Source organism: Typopeltis vanoorti, chromosome 16, assembly GCF_054136105.1.
Source record: "Typopeltis vanoorti isolate ZY-2024b chromosome 16, IOZ_Tvanoo_1.0, whole genome shotgun sequence".
Classification (NCBI taxonomy): domain Eukaryota; kingdom Metazoa; phylum Arthropoda; class Arachnida; order Uropygi; family Thelyphonidae; genus Typopeltis; species Typopeltis vanoorti.
The window spans coordinates 95367395-95387970 of NC_143564.1; the positions used below are offsets into that span (position 1 = coordinate 95367395).

General features: G+C 36.0%; 1 protein-coding gene across 2 annotated transcripts in view; it reads left to right on the forward strand.

The window, feature by feature from the left end:
- The window catches only part of retn (retained), a 211431-nt gene that overhangs the window by 42426 nt on the left and 148429 nt on the right, over positions 1-20576 (forward strand). For both annotated transcript variants that reach the window (XM_090406073.1, XM_090406074.1), the window contains exon 2: positions 13186-13689. In XM_090406073.1, coding sequence (XP_090262199.1) covers positions 13186-13689 — 504 coding nt within the window. The remainder of the gene's footprint in view (positions 1-13185; positions 13690-20576) is intronic.

A 20576-nucleotide genomic window follows, 5' to 3' on the forward strand; every position in this document is an offset into this window, starting at 1 on the left:
TGGAGGGTTAGGTTACAAAGAGTAATTTCAACACAAATGAATAAAGAAAATGGAATGGAATGGATAAAATGAAAGACGCCGCTGAGTTTGATCATGTTAGAATGACACCAATCGGAGATGCACTAAATGTGCTGGGTTGTTTAGGATTATACAGTGGATTCAACTAAGACTTATGTGTGTTAATTGCGAATGTTCTTCTGGCCCAGTTTTCTTGTTTTCAAAGATGAATCCCCCCCCTCCCCCATACTAGTGCTAAATGAGACCAGCTAACTCACTTTCAGTTGAGAAAAAAATTCATAAAGGTAGGCAGGATTCGAACCCGGACTTTTCATATCATAAGACAGTCTAGTCATCAACTAAGCACAAGAGCGTCCTAACTGCACCATGGATGCACTGATATCTTGTTTTGTAAGCATTCTGTAGTGGAATTCTAATTTTACTTTTGCAGCCTGCTCCTAAACTGAATGCAGTTTTCCAAACACGCGACAGAATGTTGAGTTACATTTCTTAGTTTTTTAAACGTACAACGGAATCTATATTCTATCTTTTGAGGGAATAATAAATAATTCTAAGTTGAAGAAAACAAACTATTGAATGGATTCAATGTTTATAACTAGGGAAATCTAGGGTAAGGATAGACACGGCTCATCTGATAAAGCAATGACCTCTGTGGATCATTTATTATCAAAAATGCATTTTATAAATGATAGAACGACGCGTAAAGGGTTCAAACTTCATGTATAAAGCTAAATATATTTTTGCTAAACCGGATAATAACCATAGAAAAACGAGCAAAGTTGACAGTTTAATCTATCCTACCTGGATTCTACTTCACAAGGTTGTGAAGCGTTTATTCAACTTTTCTAATACATACACACATATATATACACGCACACATACTTCTCGAAGTACTTCTCAGGGTCCCTCGGGAGCAGGGAGGTGAGTTTGTTTGAGACATAAGACGTTTACATTTCATATACATTCCAACTTGGAGATGCGTTTTCGAGACTCAACATCTCCGACTTGTTTTAACATTTTGAATACGTCCAAGCTGTTTCCAGCGCCACGTATATCGACAGTTGGTCGAAAAGGGGGGGGAGGGTGGCTTGAAATTGCACACGATGTCAATTTGCTTCCAATGCGATGAGACAATCTTTACTCACTTCCGATAAATCTCCTTCCTAGCGTCTACGGAGACAAAAATCGACCGATGTTTCATGGGCGTGCTGATTTCCCTTAGTACTCTTCCACTTGTTGCCTGTCATTTTGTGTGGCATCCCCACCCCTCTCTGAAATGACCGTTTCGTGCTTGATTCCTTGCTGTGTGTACTGCCATCACCTGACTTGGATAGGTCATGCCACCTCACTAATATTGTATGAATGGCGTTTCTATTCGAATTTCAAGAAATTTATCAAACTATATAATTATTAGAAGATAAGTATTCAATAGTCATCGCTGTTTTATACCAAATAGGAGTTGGGGGATGGAAAGCCTCTGATAATTCGAAAAAGCAATCGCGCTTACGAAAATATGTACAAACCTTCGGTATGATTTGCCTGTTGGCTTAGTATTGAATTCAAACTGAGATTTTTTTCGATAACCCGTTTATATTATTATTATTATTTTGTTAGCTGTTTGATTAAGAGTTTCAGTTGTCTGATAGTTGCTTCGAACTCTTCGATGTATGAAACTTTGACATCCTTTCTTTTAATAGTTTTCTTTGTCAAGTTGAAGTTTTTATAGGCTCTTTTTTTCATCAAACTGTATAATATTTCTAATAATTCATTTTTTTCCCTCACAAAATCTATAGTTTGTGATGAGGTTGAATCGCGTTATCCCTGAATTCCATGTATGTAATGCCATGTACGCAAGATGCCATCTAAAGATGGCATCTTGCGTACTTGTCTTACATGAGGAAATATTTAAAATCTATTACTGGCCGATAATAAAAATATGACATGTCAATCCAACAAATAAAAGCCTTCCAATTTATTCTACGCATGTATATTTTTAGGGAAGTTGTTTAAGGGAAAGGGTGTATGCGTTTGTTTAGAATTTTGATTCGTTTTACATATTCATTGCTGGTAATTAAGAGACCCAGCTGACCTACATTTGACTTCAAGATGTCAGTTAACTCGATGGCTTCCACTGCAACAGGAGCAAACCCGGACTTCAATTACAAACATAATCGATCTGCATTAATTTGTAACGTACTGTGTTTATTACCAGTAAATGTATAAGTAAAAGAAATAGATGATGGATACATCTATTCCAAACTGAATACAACGACAAAACTTCATTTAATTTTCAAGTAATCTATTGCAAACAATTTAGTCTTTCTTTCGCTCCCTTCCAAGAAACACATCAGAACACCATCTGCTTATTTCCTAAGTGGCAGAGGGCAGGCGTGTTTCAAGCATTTAAAAATAATTGCATTTTTAAATATGTCAGTAAAATGTTTATTTACATATAAATCCCTAACCATGAAGGATCACAAACCTTCTAACCACATTCGTTGTTCTTCCTTCGAGTCCAGCATGTGAGTGTTCCGCATTGTTTTCAAAATGATCCGTTTATAGGATTATGAAACCTTAAATGTGGAACTGTTTTAACTATTTACTGCCATTCTGTTACAGAAATGCATATTTCAATAGCCTTTAATATCCTATTGATATTGAAGGCTAAAGACGATGCCCTTTGAATGGAAAAACCTGAGCTCAAATTCTGTCTAGGATGCAAAGAATCTCACAGAAAGGCAGATAAGTTTTTCATCTCATAAGACAAGCAAAACGACCAGAAGAACACACGCAATTAACACCACATTGTAGTATGTAGATTTGATTAACTGTGCTGTTAGAGCAGTTAACAAGAAGCCAGGTTACTTGGCTGTGACAGGCCATTGAGTCTAACACACAACGGAAGTAGACGATGATTCAGAACTGCGTATTTGGGGCTTTTAGAATTTCAAAGATAGAACACCACTAAACATAAAAGCGATATGCAACTGATGGTTTTAAATTTACTCAAAATATTGCTTTCAAAAGCTTGTCGATGCAGTCATTAGAAATCAGAATAAAACTAGCAAAGCCTCCATTCACTGATCGATGTGCGTGTTTGACACACGAGTGTTCAATTTATAATTGTATAAAAGTCGTGGCTGTTAATGTTAGAATGCGTACTGGTATTATCTTTGATTACTTGGGTGTGTATAATTGGTTGTTTTATTTCTCGATATATTCTTGCTGGTCGAATTAAAATTATTAGCGAAACTCTTCCGATCTTCTCAACTTCGAGTAGTGCAATACAAAAGGAACTCATGCCAAGTTCATGCATACCCGTACCTATCGATCACTTTGCGTGACTTAAATAAACTCAGAGCAACATTTGTTTGCTATTTGAAGAGAATAGGTGTTGTATGGCTTTCTGAAAAAAAAGAAAAAAAAATGAAATTGTGTACGGATTCCTACGTTAGCCACCATGTTGGGCATTATTAACTTTCTAGCATATAATTTATTAGGTTCTCAGATTTTATTTATTCCTGAATTTCTTCTTCCATCTTGACGCTCCTTAATGTGCACATTTCGTCCATCTTACAATTCTTTGTGTTCCTTCAAATGAAATATATCGATACAGACAAAATAACTCAGTTATTTGGATGTCGAAACGTTTTTTTTTTCCCTTTTCTGTCCTCATTGATTAATAACGGTTGTGTTTTATAATAACATTTGAAATCTCTACATATTCTCTAAGGTTTGCACGTGCAATACGTTAAGATGTCTTCTACTTGCAGATGTTTTATTTATTTTTATTTTATTTTTTTTTTTTTTACCAGCATAATTACTTACATATATATTAATTGGAATGTTGGATGTTTATTACTAGAGCTGTTGCAATTGTTTTAATTAAAATGAACGGGGTAGTTATTTTTCTAGTCCACTTAGTATTCAAAACACTCATAGAAAAGAAAGTTCTCATTTGTCTAAATCGCCCTTTGCAACATTCACCAAATTAATCGCAAATGAGAAATGCAGAAATTTCTAATTACCATTTTACTGGGAGTGAGCTCGTTAAGTGAAGAGCTCATATTACCTGTCATACTTAATAGCAGAACCATAAATTCCGAGTCATGAAGAATGATTGTATATAAATCAAATTTCACTAGGGGGTTGATAAGTCGAGTTAGTGTCCCAGCGAGCTCAACAGGTATAGAAGCGAAGGAGGACCTTAGAACCGGAATGAACTCAACCCCAAAACAAAAACAAACCAAAAAAGAAAGAAAGACAAGGAAAGAAAGAAAGAGAAAATCCTTCACATTATTGTTATGTTTTACCGTAGTATTTCGTGGCAATAAAAGTAAAAAGAAACATAAAATATCTGACTAATTTAAAGAAAACGTTTGTCTTCGATTCTTAACTTTGCTATTCCCCCGCTTTTCAAATGACAAGCTAGTCGACCCCTACGTTCGCAGCGACATCGGTTTCCCGCCTTTCTCCCCTTTTCTGCTGTCCCCCCTTAGAAAAACGACTAAAGTAATTTATGGAGCAATGAACACAGCAGGAAATGTTGTTTGGAGATTCATTCTACCTCAGGATCAAAGCACCGTCATCTGCATTCCAGAGACATGGCTTGCTCTCATTCCCTTATCTGCTACTGTGAAATTTTGATAAATGGTTCGATGCTTTGTTTTGCAAGCTTTGTTTTGTGGACTTGAGCAGTCATGTGGGCAGAATTACTGAATACTTCTTGGTTTTGTTGAGGAGTGAAACAGTGGGGGGATGGGGAAATATAAGCGCACTTTAGATAGCCCGAGTAACAATCGATAGATATATATTGTACGTTCTTGCCTCTTTAAGCGGCTTTGCGAAATCGCAGTGGGGTTCGGAATAAACAGACACTCTATTAGCTATTACTCGTTTGCTTAAATAAATGGTTAGTAATTTACCCAAGCGGCTTATTACTTTAAAAGTAATATTTTATATAATAATGCCGATGCCTTTTTTTTTTTTTTAACGGGTGTAGTTGACTTTGACAGCGATGTAATCCGAAACGTATCAGTGAAGATAACTGTTGTTAACTAATTGATAATGTTAATAGAAATATTTATTAACAACATTTGATAAATTACCGATAATAAATGCAATTAATGGTTCGAGTATAAAACCAAGTAAGGTAATGAGTTTTGTTTAGAAAGAATTAAAAAAAAAAAGATGTAATAAAAAATATTTCGTGGTCTGATGCAACTTTGATCTAAAACGTATGTAGAGAAAAATTTCGTTGCGCTTCTTCACAGGAAACCCGGGTTCGATTTTCGTCGATAAAAAAGCATAGTTGACAGAGTTTTCGTAACCGATAACTTGGTTTTTTTCTTATGCAAACAGACAAACCAGCCTTGGAACGTACAGTGAAATCTGACAAGAGCATCGGAGAGTGTAACAGATCCGCTAGTTTTTTGAATTGCACGATCAACAAATTTTATTACAATATTTAACTCGGTGAATCATAATTATAAATCTGTTAATCCTCAAGTCTGGGTATAGCAATTTTCTTTTACAAAGACTAAAGTTAAGGCCCTGGACTATAAGATGGCGAAAGTAATTTGGGGTATTCTGTTTAGCGTAAATTTTAATTAAAATAAAATATCAGTAAGCACAGTTTAAACAAGTTTTAAGAAACTAAACAGTCACTATGGTCTTAATTTATATTTTATAAACTTTGTAATTGTTAGTTTCAGATATCCGAGTCTGGTTCTGTGTTATAAAATTTCGTAATAGTACTAACCACGATTTTTTTTCACTTTCTGCTACAAATCGATTGTGTTTAACTGGACAAATAAGTTTAAAATGGAGATATTTAAATATAAGGTAGTGCACACCTGATCCAGGACTTTTAGAGGTCCCTAGTTGGGCATCCTCGCAGTGGACAGTGTTTAATAAAGAGAACCAACGACTAGAATTGCTAAGTGAAGATTCAAGTAAACTTGCGTGCATAAACAGAGCACAATTAATCTTAAAATAATCATAATACTGTTTAGAAGTAATCAGTGCAATTTTTTTTTTACATCAAACTGTGCGCGCGTTATTACTTTTGTGAGTATATAATTAGTCAAGGGAGTTGGATTTGGAATCCGTGAAAGTAAGATGTTAAGGGAATCTTCACATAAAACGTGCTGTAATGCTGTTCGACAGTATTTGAATAGAACACTTGCATCGCGAATTCAGCGGCAGTGCTCGCATTATTTCCGTTATTTTCAGATTTGAGTTTGCTCAATAACTTAGATTCACCGGTTGTTGCATGTACCTATAGGCGTTCAACTTTGTGTGTGAGGGGGATTGTTATTAATATAATATAATTAATATAAAAATTGTTATTATAAATTAATATAAAAATCACAGACGGAGACTTAAATTCTTCTGTTATAGTACAAAGGTTGATTTAGTAACAGCCAAACTAAACCATAATATTATCAATAGACGAAGTTATTAAGCCAGCATGAAATTTATTGTTCTGTTATTCATCTGCTTGTATCATAGCAACAAGATAAGATTTTCTATTTATAATCTACTTTTTTTTTTTTACTTATCGAAACCAAACAATGTTGATAAACAAAACACAGAAAACTTTTCGATGATATAATTGTTAGAAAAAGAAAATCTGAAAAATGTAAATTTTTCAGATTTTCTACAGGCCCGAAATTCTACAAGCCTTCTCCAGTCTCTCTATAATATCAAAATATAAAAACTTTTCAAACGAAGGTGAGTTAAACCGGTCTCGGATGGAGGTGACGGTTTTGCCTTCTAGAAACTGATTCGTCCCACAAAACAATAAACCTGGCACGAGAACGTATGCCATTTTTAGACGTAAAATATCGGTCTCGTAGATATAGTTGATTCTGCGTAATTACAACGAAACCCCCCAGTCGGCATCCCAAACTCGGGAGGAAACCCGACATCGACGATAAATTGATAAAATATTTAAAAAAAATAATAATAATTTTCGCCTTCATTTCGCAACGAAGCCTGGTTTCTGCAGGATCATTTTGATAGGATGCTGTTGTCACCTGTGATGATTTTTAGATCCACCCGTTGGTTTTCGTGCAGAAAAATGTATTCTTTTATTCCCTCTTACACAGATTTGTAATAGATCAAAAATGCTGTAATTATCTCGTGCAGATTGATATCTTGACACTGGATTTTGATATTTTCAATGCCATTCATTTTAGTCTTCTGGAACACTGGATTGACGGAATTTCAATGATTAGGTGAGCTACAATATGCACGACTGACTTTTAGCGCAGTAATTCAACTAAGCAATTGTATTTTATCGGTTAACGTTAGCTTTACTCATACATGTCTGATTAATTTGTGTTTTAACACCGGAGATGATCATTGAAGAAACGGGATTGAACTTCATCTGTAAACGATCATTTTTCCACTAATAAATCCATTATACTTTATAAACATTTTTTTTTTCTTTCTCAAGAGATTGAGCGTGTCGGTTTGCTACTTGAAGTGTCGAACATCTTGAGCATACCTTCTTCCTCTGCTTTCCAAATTGCTTGCGAGAAATCACTTTTAATTGATCGTAAAAACTACGGATCAAAGACGCCGTAATTATTTAAATTTAATTTTCAACATCGTACTGCTCGCAGATAAGCAAGTACTTGTCGGACCAGGTCAGTCAGCGATCCTTGGGACTGCGCCGGCGTCACAACCAAACACGCTTTCTTCGCGTGTTGCTTCTTTTTAAGTTTTATCTTCGCCACCCTCTAGCTGGAGACGACAGTGCTACGCCTGTGTGTGCGCGCGCGCGCGTTTAAAAGCCCGTTTGTCATTTCATTTTGGCGGGAGGGGGATCGAAAAGCGAAAGTTCTCAATGGACATTGACGACCATTTTGCCTGAAAGGGAATGAATAATGTAGCATCACCTGAAAAAGCCATCTTTTTCCTTTCGGAAAAGGGTTTTTTTTGGCGATGTTGAAGCAGGGTTTTTTTTTTTTTTTTTTTTCGGGGGAGGTTATTATTAATGATGCCTATTCGTGATATTGAAAAGATTCTTAAGAAGCTCAATTATATTTAAAATTAAATATTAACACTGCGAATAATATTTAAATCCGTTCGCTTAACAAAGGATCAAAAAATGCTCTTTGTCATGTGCTTTAGTAAGAAAGTTCGTATTATTTTTTCGCATCATGTGCACAGGATGAAAAAATCAATCGATCGTACGCCATTCATCAAGCATCATCGCTGATCATTCACTAAGCACCAATCATCTTTTGATCCATAATCAATTAATTTCTAACAAGGGAAACGTCATGGAAAAGTTGATGTGCCCATTGTTAAAACAAGCCTGCTCCTATATTATAACGTAGAGAACGGAACTGATGAACAAAGGACTATAAACTATTCTTGTCATGTGCTTTGGTGAGAAAGCTCAGATAATTGTTTTGCATGATGTGCACTGCATGAAAAAAAAATCAAGAGATCATGCACCGTTCATCAAGCATCATCACTGATCATTCAGTAAGCACCAATCGTCTTCATTGATGCATGATCGATCAAATTAATTGATCAGGCATCAATGATGCCTGATCAATTAATTATTAACCAGGGAAACGTCATCGAAAAGTTGTGCCCATTGTTAAAACAAGCCTGCTGCTGTACTATAACGTGCAAAATGGAACTGATGAACAAAGGATCAAAAAATGTTCTTATGTGCTTCAGTAAGAAAGCTCAGATAATTGTTTTGCATGATGTGCACAACATGAAAAAAATCAAGAGATCATGCACTATTCATCAAGCATCATCCCTGATCATGCACCATTCATCAAGCATCATCACTGATCATTCACCAGTTATCTTCATTGATGCATGATCAATTAAGTTTTAACAAAGGAAACGTCATCGAAAAGTTCCATTGTTAAAACAAGCATGCTTCTATATATTATGACGTACACAATGGAACTGATTTTTTCTTTACGTTGAATTGTGTGTTCCCAAGGAAATTTAAAGTTTCACTTTCTCGACGAGTCATATTAATAATCAAATATATCACTATTATTTATGACGACATTAATAATTATTTACTTCGACCATAAAGTACCAGATGGATTTTTTCTTTCACGTAGTACAATATCAATTTGTAAAGCAACTGCTAATAAAACAAATCATTAGACGAGGACATATTACTTGATATTAAGCCTTATATCTAATTCATTTGTAATATTCAAATAAGTCTCTTCAGTTCGGCTTTTGTGCCTCGGTGATATTAAAAATTAACGACTTTCCAATTAACGAAATGCTCTTCAACAGTCCTAAAGTAAATACACTCCTCCGTTTTTTTTTTTTTCTTTTCCCCCCGTTTCGAAACTTCATGAGCGGCTGCCGAAAAATTTTCAAAAATTACAATAAAATTATCGTTTAATTAGAATCGTCACCGAATTAGCCTAAAGCAATCTCGTCGGGTACTTGTCTAATGCTTTATGACCACGTTAGAATTAAGTGAACAGAAGAGATCGAGGAATTGTAACTTTTCTTCTACCCGCTTCTAATTAGATAATATATTAAAACGCATTAATAATTTATAAAATACAAGTATTTAATCAGCTTTATACTAATTAGTTTGCGTTTACTTACTCTTTTATGGTGTGATGGAATCGGAGAAGAATGTTCCTAGGCTAGCTTCTCTTTCTGGAATTTGCAAGAAGTGCCCGTCTTCAAATATTCGTTTATCTTTGTGACGTTGAAAAATATGCGACATGAACTAGTTAAACAAAACTCCTTTTTATTGTTGACTTATCTATGATTAGAAAATAAACTAATTCGTTTTCTTCGCTAAAATTGTGTTTCTCACGCTAGCTTTATTATTCCGCTGTTTTTTTTTTTTTCTTTCTATCTCTCTCTCTCTCTCTCTTTCTTTAATGTGATACTCGGCACTGCGCATACATACTTCGGAGAATGATAGGTGAATATTTATTTGTCTTGTATTCATCTCTGTGTTACAACGTACTTCAGGGCAGAACTACAAATGAAACTCTTTGGCGATTTAGGAACTTTAAGAACGATATCATATTATCATCTCATATACACGACAATGGTTATTCTCTCTTCTCTCTATTACTTACCCAAAGGTAAGTAATAGAGAGAAGTGGCCACATTAATAACCAGTGAAGGATTATTTTTAGACTTCATTTCATCTCTAAAGTTCTTACCCATAAACAGAAGATCTGATTGACGTCGACATGATTAAGAAGGTGAATAAATTAAACTGTAAGAAGATGTTTTCATTTGTGGTACACGTTCACTAACACACAACTTATAATTATTTCAATTATAAGTAATTACAAATACTTATGACTGAAATAAACTTTCGGGAAGCATGGTAAGATACAATCAACCAGTTTATTTTAAATTTGAAAGTTATTCTAAATTAATTTTTCTCTTATTTGAAACTGGATTAATATATTTAATTAATTGTTATGTATATTTGGATTATTTTTCATTTCTTGTTGATAGGTAGAGTATTGATGGTTTTTGGTGTCGTGAAGTTTGCTGCATTTTCTAAGACGTAAGATCCATTTCTTTTATGTAATCCTCAGTTGCCCCTGGATTTAGTTTCAGTTACATAGACACTCGCTAAATACAGCATCCCGCTTAAATCCACTGCATTCCATGTTCTTAGGCGGGTTTGTCTTTTTATTGGGTTGAAACCTACCACCTCTATGAGATCAGCTAGTTGTTCATCTGGGAAAAAAGAAAGCATGTTCATGATTATCTGTTCCTCATATTATGAATGAGAACAGAATTCACTTATTTTTCAACCAAACAGCGCACTTTACGAAGGAAATATTATAAATATCATAAACGAATTCAGTGGACAAATACTTATAGGGTATTAATTTAATGTAGTTGGTGTCCCTTAGTATACCTGGCCATCAAATAATGCTTTGTTCTCTAGAATTCAATTTGTTTTAATACTATACCCCTCTTTTTTTTTTTTTTTTTTTCACACATTTGACGTCCGTAGATGCCGTATGGTCACTGCCGTACCTCACATGGTTTTGGCAATGATGTCTTCTGCTAGAATAAGTGGTAGGGTCGCAGATTCCCTTTCCACACAAAGTTTGTAGGACAATCACAAACATCCATGCCCACGGCGGGATTCGAACCTGTTGACCGGAAAGCGGACACGCTAACCACTCGGTCAACCAGCCCGGCATACCCTATTTGATTGCTAATATTAAGAATTTTTAAACTAAATTCTGTTTTCAGTTGACGATGGTGACGTTTCTGTTCACTAAAATGACAATTCTAAATTAACAGTTTAATCCATTTAGGATTATAACGCTGTAGATTTTTATTACATCAATTTTCATTACAGATGTATATTTGCGTGTCCCTAATATCTATCACTTCCAACTAAATGTTGCTACTTAAAACTTTTATATATCATTGCAGTGACATTTTTAAACAACTTGATAACATTCTAGGCGATCCTTCACTACCCTTACCAAACCATATCTATGTCTCTTCGTTGCTTTTATCTCTCCTTTTACTAAAAATGCATCTGACATATTCGTATTAGAAAACATACGAGGTATATTTTCATGTCTTTTAAGGTGATAATATATTCCTTTAACTTCGACACACCAGAAATAGATATCACTCGGTCTTTTAGAATCGAGTCGGATGTATTAATATATAATTAACTCTGTGGATGATTTTGTTTATCATGCCTTTAATCTACGTTGTTATAAGTATCGCAAGATTTAGCCTGAAGCTTTCTGACTGTTGCTAGAACAAGCATTCGCATACCTATTCTGCTCCGTTTTTTCCCTTTATGATCTCAAAACGTTTTACGGATGGTAACTCTTGAACTCGCTGTTTATTTAAGTGTGTAAACTTGTCCATTTAGGCCATTTTAGTTTTTGACACATATACGCGTTTTGTTAAGCACATTCCAGCATTAATATGTAAGCCATAGTAATTGATTTAGTCATTCAAGAATGGTTGGAAATGTTTACGAAGTTTCTGTAAAAGCGTGGAATGATGAGGGTAAAACATTTGTGGAAAGAAGAAATAAATTGTACGCTGGAGAGAGAGAGAGAGAGAGAGAGTATGCTTAGAAGCAAAATCAGAACGTCAAAACAATTCATTTGCTTTGGACACTGGAAAAGTTCAGCACTGAATAAAAGAGAGAAAATGGATGAGGAATTACATTTTTGAATCATTCACATTTGTCAATAAAGTTCCTGGCTATTTAAAAATACGAACATTTCTATTTTATTGCCTTTTCATACATTAATAATGGAGAACAGTCTCGCTAGAACTCATTATATCCCCACTATGAATGACTTTTACTGTCATAATCAGTGGCGGCTCGTGGCTTGAAATCGTGGAGGGGGTGCTGCAACTTTCGAAATATACATACACACTAAGTACAGTGTATACGTGTTTGAATAAAATATCAAAATTATGGTAAAAAAATTAAACATGAAAAAATATTGTTTATTATCGATAAAATTATACAGTTTAGTATAATTCAAAATTACTTAAACAGTTTTTGGACAATACAATTGAATCCTTTAATTGTAATGCCCAAATGTTTAAAGAGACGGAGTAAACATGATGAGCACTACGAATACTCGACTACTGGCGCAAACTGCATATAACAACAGTGGAACTGCGCGACGCACAGTGCCGCATTACGCTAATAGCTCGCATCTCACTGTGACGTGCACATGCTTGCACGTCACAGTGAGATGCGAGCAATATGGCAGTAAACACAGTGCTGCTAGCGTCTCGCCCTCCTGAGTGCTACAAGATGGATTTTTATTATTTTTTATACAAAATAAGAGAATTGTATAGGATTGTTGATGATAAAATTAAATATTACAAGCAAATATAAATAAATTAATAAATATATTTATATATCGAGAAAAATTGGGGATGCTGCAGTTCCGCAGTGCCTATGCACGAGCCGCCCCTGATCCCCAGTATGAATGACTAATATTTTTAGTCATAATAATAACATTTCGAAGTCACAGCGTACAAATGAAGGTATTGATTTTTTACTCTGCATTTATGCTAATTCCTAGTATGCATAAACTATTATTTATAAACATTAATAATTATAAATAGATATTTAAAAAAATTTCTTGTTTAACTCGGTTCTATTTCCTTTCCAAGTCCAATCCGGAAGAGGAGCTCAATGAATCCGAATTCGAATCCGAGGGGGAAGAGGAATGTGACCCTATGAGTCATCTGAAAATGGAGGACATAGGCGATCCCGAAGTGTTAGCTCGGCTAAAACAGCAGGAGCAGGAAGAGAGAGAAGAGATCGAGCGCGAGCTGCAGGCCCACAATGAAAGGCTGCAAAGGGAGGCAGTCGCCGCAGTCCAGCGACAGACGCACGTGACAGTCCCTGCAACCTCAGTATCTTCGTCTCCGTCACTATCGCCGCCACAAAGCCACTACCTGTATCCGTCTAGGGAACACCCGCCCAACCATCATCGTCTCCCGCCGGGCTTTCTTGCTGCTACTGTAGCGAGCGGTGTTCCTCCGACGTCTTTAACTGTCAATTCTTTAGCGTCAGTCTCCTCTACTGCCAACAGTTTGTCTCCGTCTTCGACTTCGAGAGACCCTCAAAGTCAGGATCAGTCCAAATACACCTTTGAGGAACAGTTCAAACAGGTAATTTTAATGTCACCAATTGTAATTGATTAACTTTTTTTTTTTTTTTTTTTTTTTTTTTTACATCTAGCGAAACCAAAGCTTAAGATAGTATCTATTGATATGAACTGTTTTTGAAAACACTTAAAAGTGATCTAACTGTATTTTTAATTAGAATAAACGAGTGTGTTTGCAATCGTACATTTTCTGCGCGTTAGTGAAGATATTTTTTAAAAAAATAACATTTAAAAAAAAAACTTACAAGGATGGTACGCTCCGAGTTCGCAAGAACTTTTGCCCTCCATTTTTTTCATGGTTAAGACGTCGAATTTTAATCAGGAAGACTGCACACAGCGAACACTGGATTACAACATCTGTTTGCATTTTGTAATAGGGAAATGAAGGTGATGGCTATTATTCTTTGTAGGACAACAGAAACTGTCTGCCAGTTTAAATAGAATATTTCCCTGTTAAGAGCTGTATGCACTGTCGCTTCCTACCGAACGTTCTCATTGTTGTACACATAATTGCGTAACTTGCTTTTTTTTTTCCTTTTTTTTTTTTTTTCAGTTACATATCTTCCAGTATCGTCACTCTACAAATAACTTTGCGAATTTTGAACATCATTTTCCTGTTTTCTTACGAAAACAAAATATCAAGAAAATATCGAGATTTAATTGTCATTTTAAGAGAAATTCTAAGATGGAATTACTTTTATCATTCGAAAATGTCTAAAACTTCCAGCGTATGCAAACGTTCTTCTTGCTTAAGATCTTCGGTTTAATCACACAAGTATTACAAGTTATTCAAAGAGTATCATTTTTTTTTTTTTTTTTTTGTTACATGTTAGTTCATTACCAGGAAGCGGAAGTACGTGGTTTAAATGTTATCATAAATAGTTTTACTGTTCTCTTGTGAAAATGCGTGTTTGTTAAGGGTTGAACTGTAGAGACAGGACATCTGCGTGCTTCTTTAAAATATACTGCTCAAAACAATTAGGGAATATTCTTGTTGTTGTTCTTGTTAAAATGATTTCACGCTAAAATATATATTATTTGTAATAAATATCGATTATTTAAACAATATCTCATCAATTACACCCTCTCCTTAAGTAAGTAATATTTATTCATGTATAAAGTACCCAATAGTTATAATTATTTGCAGAAATTTATAATTATCCGACAGAAACTAAAATATCCCTAATTGTTTTGCGCAGTGTATAAAAATAGCGATTTATCTTGGAAATAATTTTTGACATTTGGATTTTGGTATTGAGAACGAGTTCTGTCTCTCCTGGTAACTCTTTATTGTTCAAATGAAGAGGGGTTCCGACATACATTAATGTGATATCTAAAAATCATTTTAAACAAATATTAAGTCGTGATGTATGTTTACTGATATAAGAACTTAATGAAGATTTGTGTCTGTTCTTCACACCTGTTTTTTTGTTTTCAAACTTCGTCAAGAATTAAATAAAATGAATTTCGAAGCGCAGTAACCATTTATAACCAAACCTGTGTCAGAACGGTAGTGGGATGATGCCTGAATTTCCAACTAAGGCGTGGATGTTGTGAAAAGCCTGCTCAGGATGAGCTTGCATGGCTTCTTGAGTTTATAAGACTAGACTTAAAAAAAAAAAAAAAAATCCTGATGAAAACAGGAATGTTTCCAAAAATTTTCTTGGTTATGTTTTTCACCTCCCTAAGATAACTGCATTTACCTGCTGTTCCATGACTCTTGCGGAGTAGTTCGCTCGAGGGACCAGATCTGAACAATAACGAAGCTGCAAAATATTAGTCGTTCCGTTTTTTTTTTTTTTGTTTTTTTTTTTTGTCACAGGTGGTTCTGCAGTATAATAGAGAAACCATTTTGAACTGTCAAGGAGCGTGATGTAATATCCCGGAATCTTTCTTTAATATTCCTGATGTGCTATGTTGTATCCTTTCCTACTATCATCTCAATAGGACACCGTTAAAAACAACCGTTTTCTCTGCTAGTATATAGCAAAAGGTCTCCAGGATACGCAGCATCTACTAATGTTTTGTGCAGTATTGTTGTGAAGGTCGGGAGCATATAAAAAGCAAGGCTTCCTATTGCTGCAGAGGTACAATCAAGGAGTAGAAGATGCTACGAAGATATGCAACACACGTTTGAGATTCGTATAGATAGGATGGTATTAATGAAACACATGTCCGCGCGGTTAGCCTAGTGGCTGTGCGCTTCGCAACCCTATGACTGGGGAAGGGGTGTCCCTGGTTCGATTCTCGTCGAAGACGTGAGGAATTTGAGGATCTTTCTTAGCCAAGTTAGCCGGTCTTGGGCGCGGGCTGTAGGGTTTTTTCCGCCAGTTTATCTGGCGTTTTTAATCCCGCAAACAGGCAAGCCGGTCCCATGAACACACACTGATCTACAACCAGAAATACTGAACCCCCCCCATGAAGGGGCTCAACTCGCCCCACTAGGGACAGGGGAGAAAAAGGGAGGACACTCCATACAAATAAATAAATGACACACATTAGAACCTCCGTAGAAACAGATAAAGATTGAAGCTAGATTTCCACTAAGCATATTTTAGCAATGTTTGATACATAAACTGCACGACATTCGACTGATTAATAATTATATGTTATATAATAATGCTATTAACAACTAAAATATATTGGTTTTTGTTACTAGAATCTCCTTTCTCGAAAAATCCTACATATGTTATTGATTAGTTTAAGCAATAACACACTAGCAGAATAAAATTTGGTATTAATGACAAAACGACTCGCCACAGTGCAAATATTATATTATTATTATTATTATTATATATCGCAAACGACAATTAATACATGCTACAATGCATTATACAGAAAAAAAGGTCTACATTCATTGGTTGTGGTGATAAATGACGTCACAATACAGAAATGCTATTGCGAAAGATATTTCATTTTTTTTTATAATTGTCAAAATAGCTCGCAAAATTGTACGTTTTTTTTAACGCTATTCGGATGTATTTGAGGATTTTCGTTCCATTAATAATCTCGTACTATCCGAAAATTTTCAGTATATATTATTGTTATTATTATAGTGGGATTTCTGACTCATAATGTCAGGCTGCGGGCAATAAACATGCGAATGCTAAAACGGCAGAAGTAAGTGAAGTCACAGAATCTGAAGATGCTATAAATACACCGGCTTATAAATACATACTCTACTTATATATAAAGCACACGCAGAAAGTGATGTCGAGTAATGAAATCCCGCCGGATGATTGCGAACAGAAATCGTCTCTTGCGTTAACCTGTTTCGTCGTAATCACGCCAAATGCCACCCTTTCTCTAAACCGTGCAGCTCATTAAACGAGCGGGTCACGGCCTGCTCCGGTTAGGGTGTCATCACAATTGCTTCGAGTATCACACTACTTATTCTCCTTATTTGTCTGCGGAGAACCTATCTCGCCCAGTCTGGCATTCATCTTGTTTATTTTGGTTGCCAGCCTTCTCATTTCAGCGCCAGGGTTCTCTTCGAGTTTAGAGGGCTACTAGAGCCGCCCGTGTAATCGGTGCCCTCCTGTCCCAAGTGTGAAAGGTCGACCTAGCCCTCTGCCGCCCACCTAGGTATGTTTATTTTGTATGTGATGAATGAAGTTTCGCTCCACTGTGCGATCTATTGCGCCAGCTACCTCACGTGATTCACACTCCACTTAGATGTTCACTACTTCCCTCTGAACTCTGCGTATTCCTCTCTTTCTCTCTCTCTCTCTCTTTTTCTCTTCCTCCCCCCCCCACTTCCTTTCCCCTTCCCACGCTACTGCCGAGTTGCACGTGACAGTGAAAAAAAACGGGCTAGCACGCGAGGTTGACATCTGCCATCATTGTGGTTGCCACCATAAAAAAACGGGCTAGCACGCGAGGTTGACATCTGCCATCATTGTGGTTGCCACCATTTCCCGCTAGGGATCAGCAGTAGCCTCTGCGCTTGGAGAGTGACTCACTCTGTGCTCTTTACTATGCTAGCACAAATCGAAGCAAGTATGCATGCTCATTATTACATTGATCGGCAAGTGGTCGCTGCTTTGCGATCCGTGTTTCTTTCTTCCCTCTCTCTGCGTTTTTTTTTTTTTTGGGGGGGGGGGGCAATCTGTTGTGTTGCCGATATTTTTTTAACATTAAGAAAAACGATGTAAGGTTTTTTTTTTGTTTTTTTTTTTTGAGAATTAACCCAAGGACATGTTTACAACTGACAAAGTTAAAATTCATTTATCTCTCTCTGTGTGTTTGTCTGTCTCTCTTAAAAACGCAAACGATTGAAGATCAGTAGTTGAAATACAATCAGATCTTATCGCTATCTTAACGGGCTAGTTGATCCAATAAAGGCTGGTTTGAAGTTTGATGGTCGATGTTCTAATACTGGCGAAACTGCCAACTCTCCCGTTTGCATTGTTCGTCGATGTACGCAGTAAAATAGACGATGATAATTGTAATGCTAAACTGCTTAAATCAAATATCTATAAATGAATTAGTTTTAATAATAAAAAGGAAATCGACTGGTACATTTGAATCGAGGTAGATGCTGCTTTCCTTATATAGGGGACCAGTTGGAACCTCATTTCGGATATGAGATTCGTTTCTGGTTTCTTTCGACGTTTGAAATTTGGTTTGGTTTGTTTGGAATTATAGCCAAAGTGACTATACTGCGATCAGTCAGATTGGCCGTTTAATTGTGGGATGAAAAATCAAGTTTTTGAGAAGCAAAAACCTGCAAAAAAAAAAAAAAAATCATAAGTAAATCTTGAAATTATTGAAGCTGTTCAGACAAGATTCACATTACAACCACTACGCAAGTATACATTGAAATAAAAGGGAACATTAGAAGTAAAATATGCTCCAGATGATGACCTTGATATGAAGGTCGAAACGTCGAGTGTTGATTTTGGTTTATATTAAACTAAAGTTTTACTCTCACACGGTAGTTGTCTCCATAATTTTTCAAAATGTATTAGAAGTAATACGATTCAAATATATGTGGAATAGCCAATCTTTAAATGGCAAGGACTGCTCATTTCTTAAAAATGCATTTGTTTTTCGTATGCTGCTGGACATTATCGTACTCTATACAATTCAAGGTGTTTAGTAAATATAAAATTTGAGGAAACAAAAGAAAAATAAAAGATAAATGAATTCATCTGAAGTCTTCGATGAAACCAACAGTTACCAGTTCGTCCAAGAGAAATGTGAAGTTCAGTGCAACATTCACGAAGTCTTTGTGTGCATTGCATAAAATATATTCGAGTAGTTAGGTCAGTCTTGTATGAACAAAATTTGTTTCTCCCCCCCCCCCCCCCCCCAAAAAAAAAAAATCACAGCGAAGCCTGAAGAGAGATCTGGCGACTACACTTTAGAATCACTGGTCTAGTTCGTTCACTTCCTCACAGGTGCACTGTCCCTCTCCGAGACTCACACGTGCAAACGGTGGGCACTGATATACATTCATGTAGTAGCCCAGCCTGTTTTATTAACGGAAGTGTTAATAGCCGTATTCCCGGAGAGTTGTTATTTTGGTCGGATCACATTAGCACACACGTTGTTAGTTTTTATGCATTTTTCAATTGAACGAGTAATAAATATGATCATCCTTTAATTTTGAGATTAAAGTACCTGAAGAATGGTGAAGCCAATTACTGTCAAATTTGCATGGTGCTTTGATAAGATTAAAAAGTATTTTACCAGCAAAGGATGATTGATGAAACCAACTTTATAAATCAGTTGAAGAATGCACGCGAATAGTATTCGATTAGCAGCTTTTAGTTGAGGAATAGCTGATATATACTGGTCAATAAATAAACAGGAATTGCTCGAATATAAATCGAAGTATTCAGGTAGTCTAGCATTTTCCTATGAAGTTTGCGTCTGATCTTATCTCCCCTTTCAGTCGTTTCCGATCGTAGGTGACTTTGTAGGCATTGCCCACAAAGTATTCCTGCGGAGATTTTTACAGGATACTTCACCATTGCTTTTCCTACCCCCCCCCCCCCATTTTATCCGGGCTCGGGACCGGCATATGACGGACGTATTCATGACGTATTCGGGGTCAGTTTCCCTGTTCTAGGGGACGAAAAATCTGAGTTTCCGGGTAAAAAAAAAAAATCCCTATGAGACTGACTAACTCACCTTTCGTCGAAAGAGACCACATAAAAGTTCCTCAAGTCACTGACGGGAATCGAACCCAGGTCTTTCCGACCAAAGAGCTTCGTTTATACTGACTGAGCTACGGAAGCTCAAGTTGACGTTTTTCCTGCCAGATAGGGTCATTGTGATAAGTCTTCGAAATCTATGCCGTCAAGAAAGATGGACCAATAAGAAAGTTCGCAGTAAAAACTGTTGTGCACGTTAATCGGATGTGCGTTAGGTGGCAGATTGTTTTGAATATTCCAAATATCAGAAAACACCTAATTTACAGACCAAAAAAAAAAAAAAGAAGTTTTTTTTTTTTTTTTTTTTTTTTTTTTTTTTTTTTGTCTAAATTATGTGTGTTCTCCGACCAAGTTTGCATATTATACACGATTAACACCTCATCGCTTCCGTTTGGAGCAGATAACACGCTTTCATTTGTTGAAAGAGCCCTTATAAACGCTGCTATCGCATAGCGACGGGAATCGAACTCGGGTCTTTTGCCGACCAAAGGAGCTGTCGTGACTACCCATTAGATCGGTAGTCATAGCGACGACAAAGATGGAATATGCTCAGACTGTCCATGACATTTTCATCCTCGCCCCAAATCACACAATGTACAGTTTATTCATTGTGATTTTTGGAATCTTCGTACTTCTCCAACGTTCTTAGTGTGTATGGATAGCAGCAGCAAGTTATGGATGGGGATATCAACGGGTGAGTATATCGCCAAGTTTTTCTGTATTTGATACA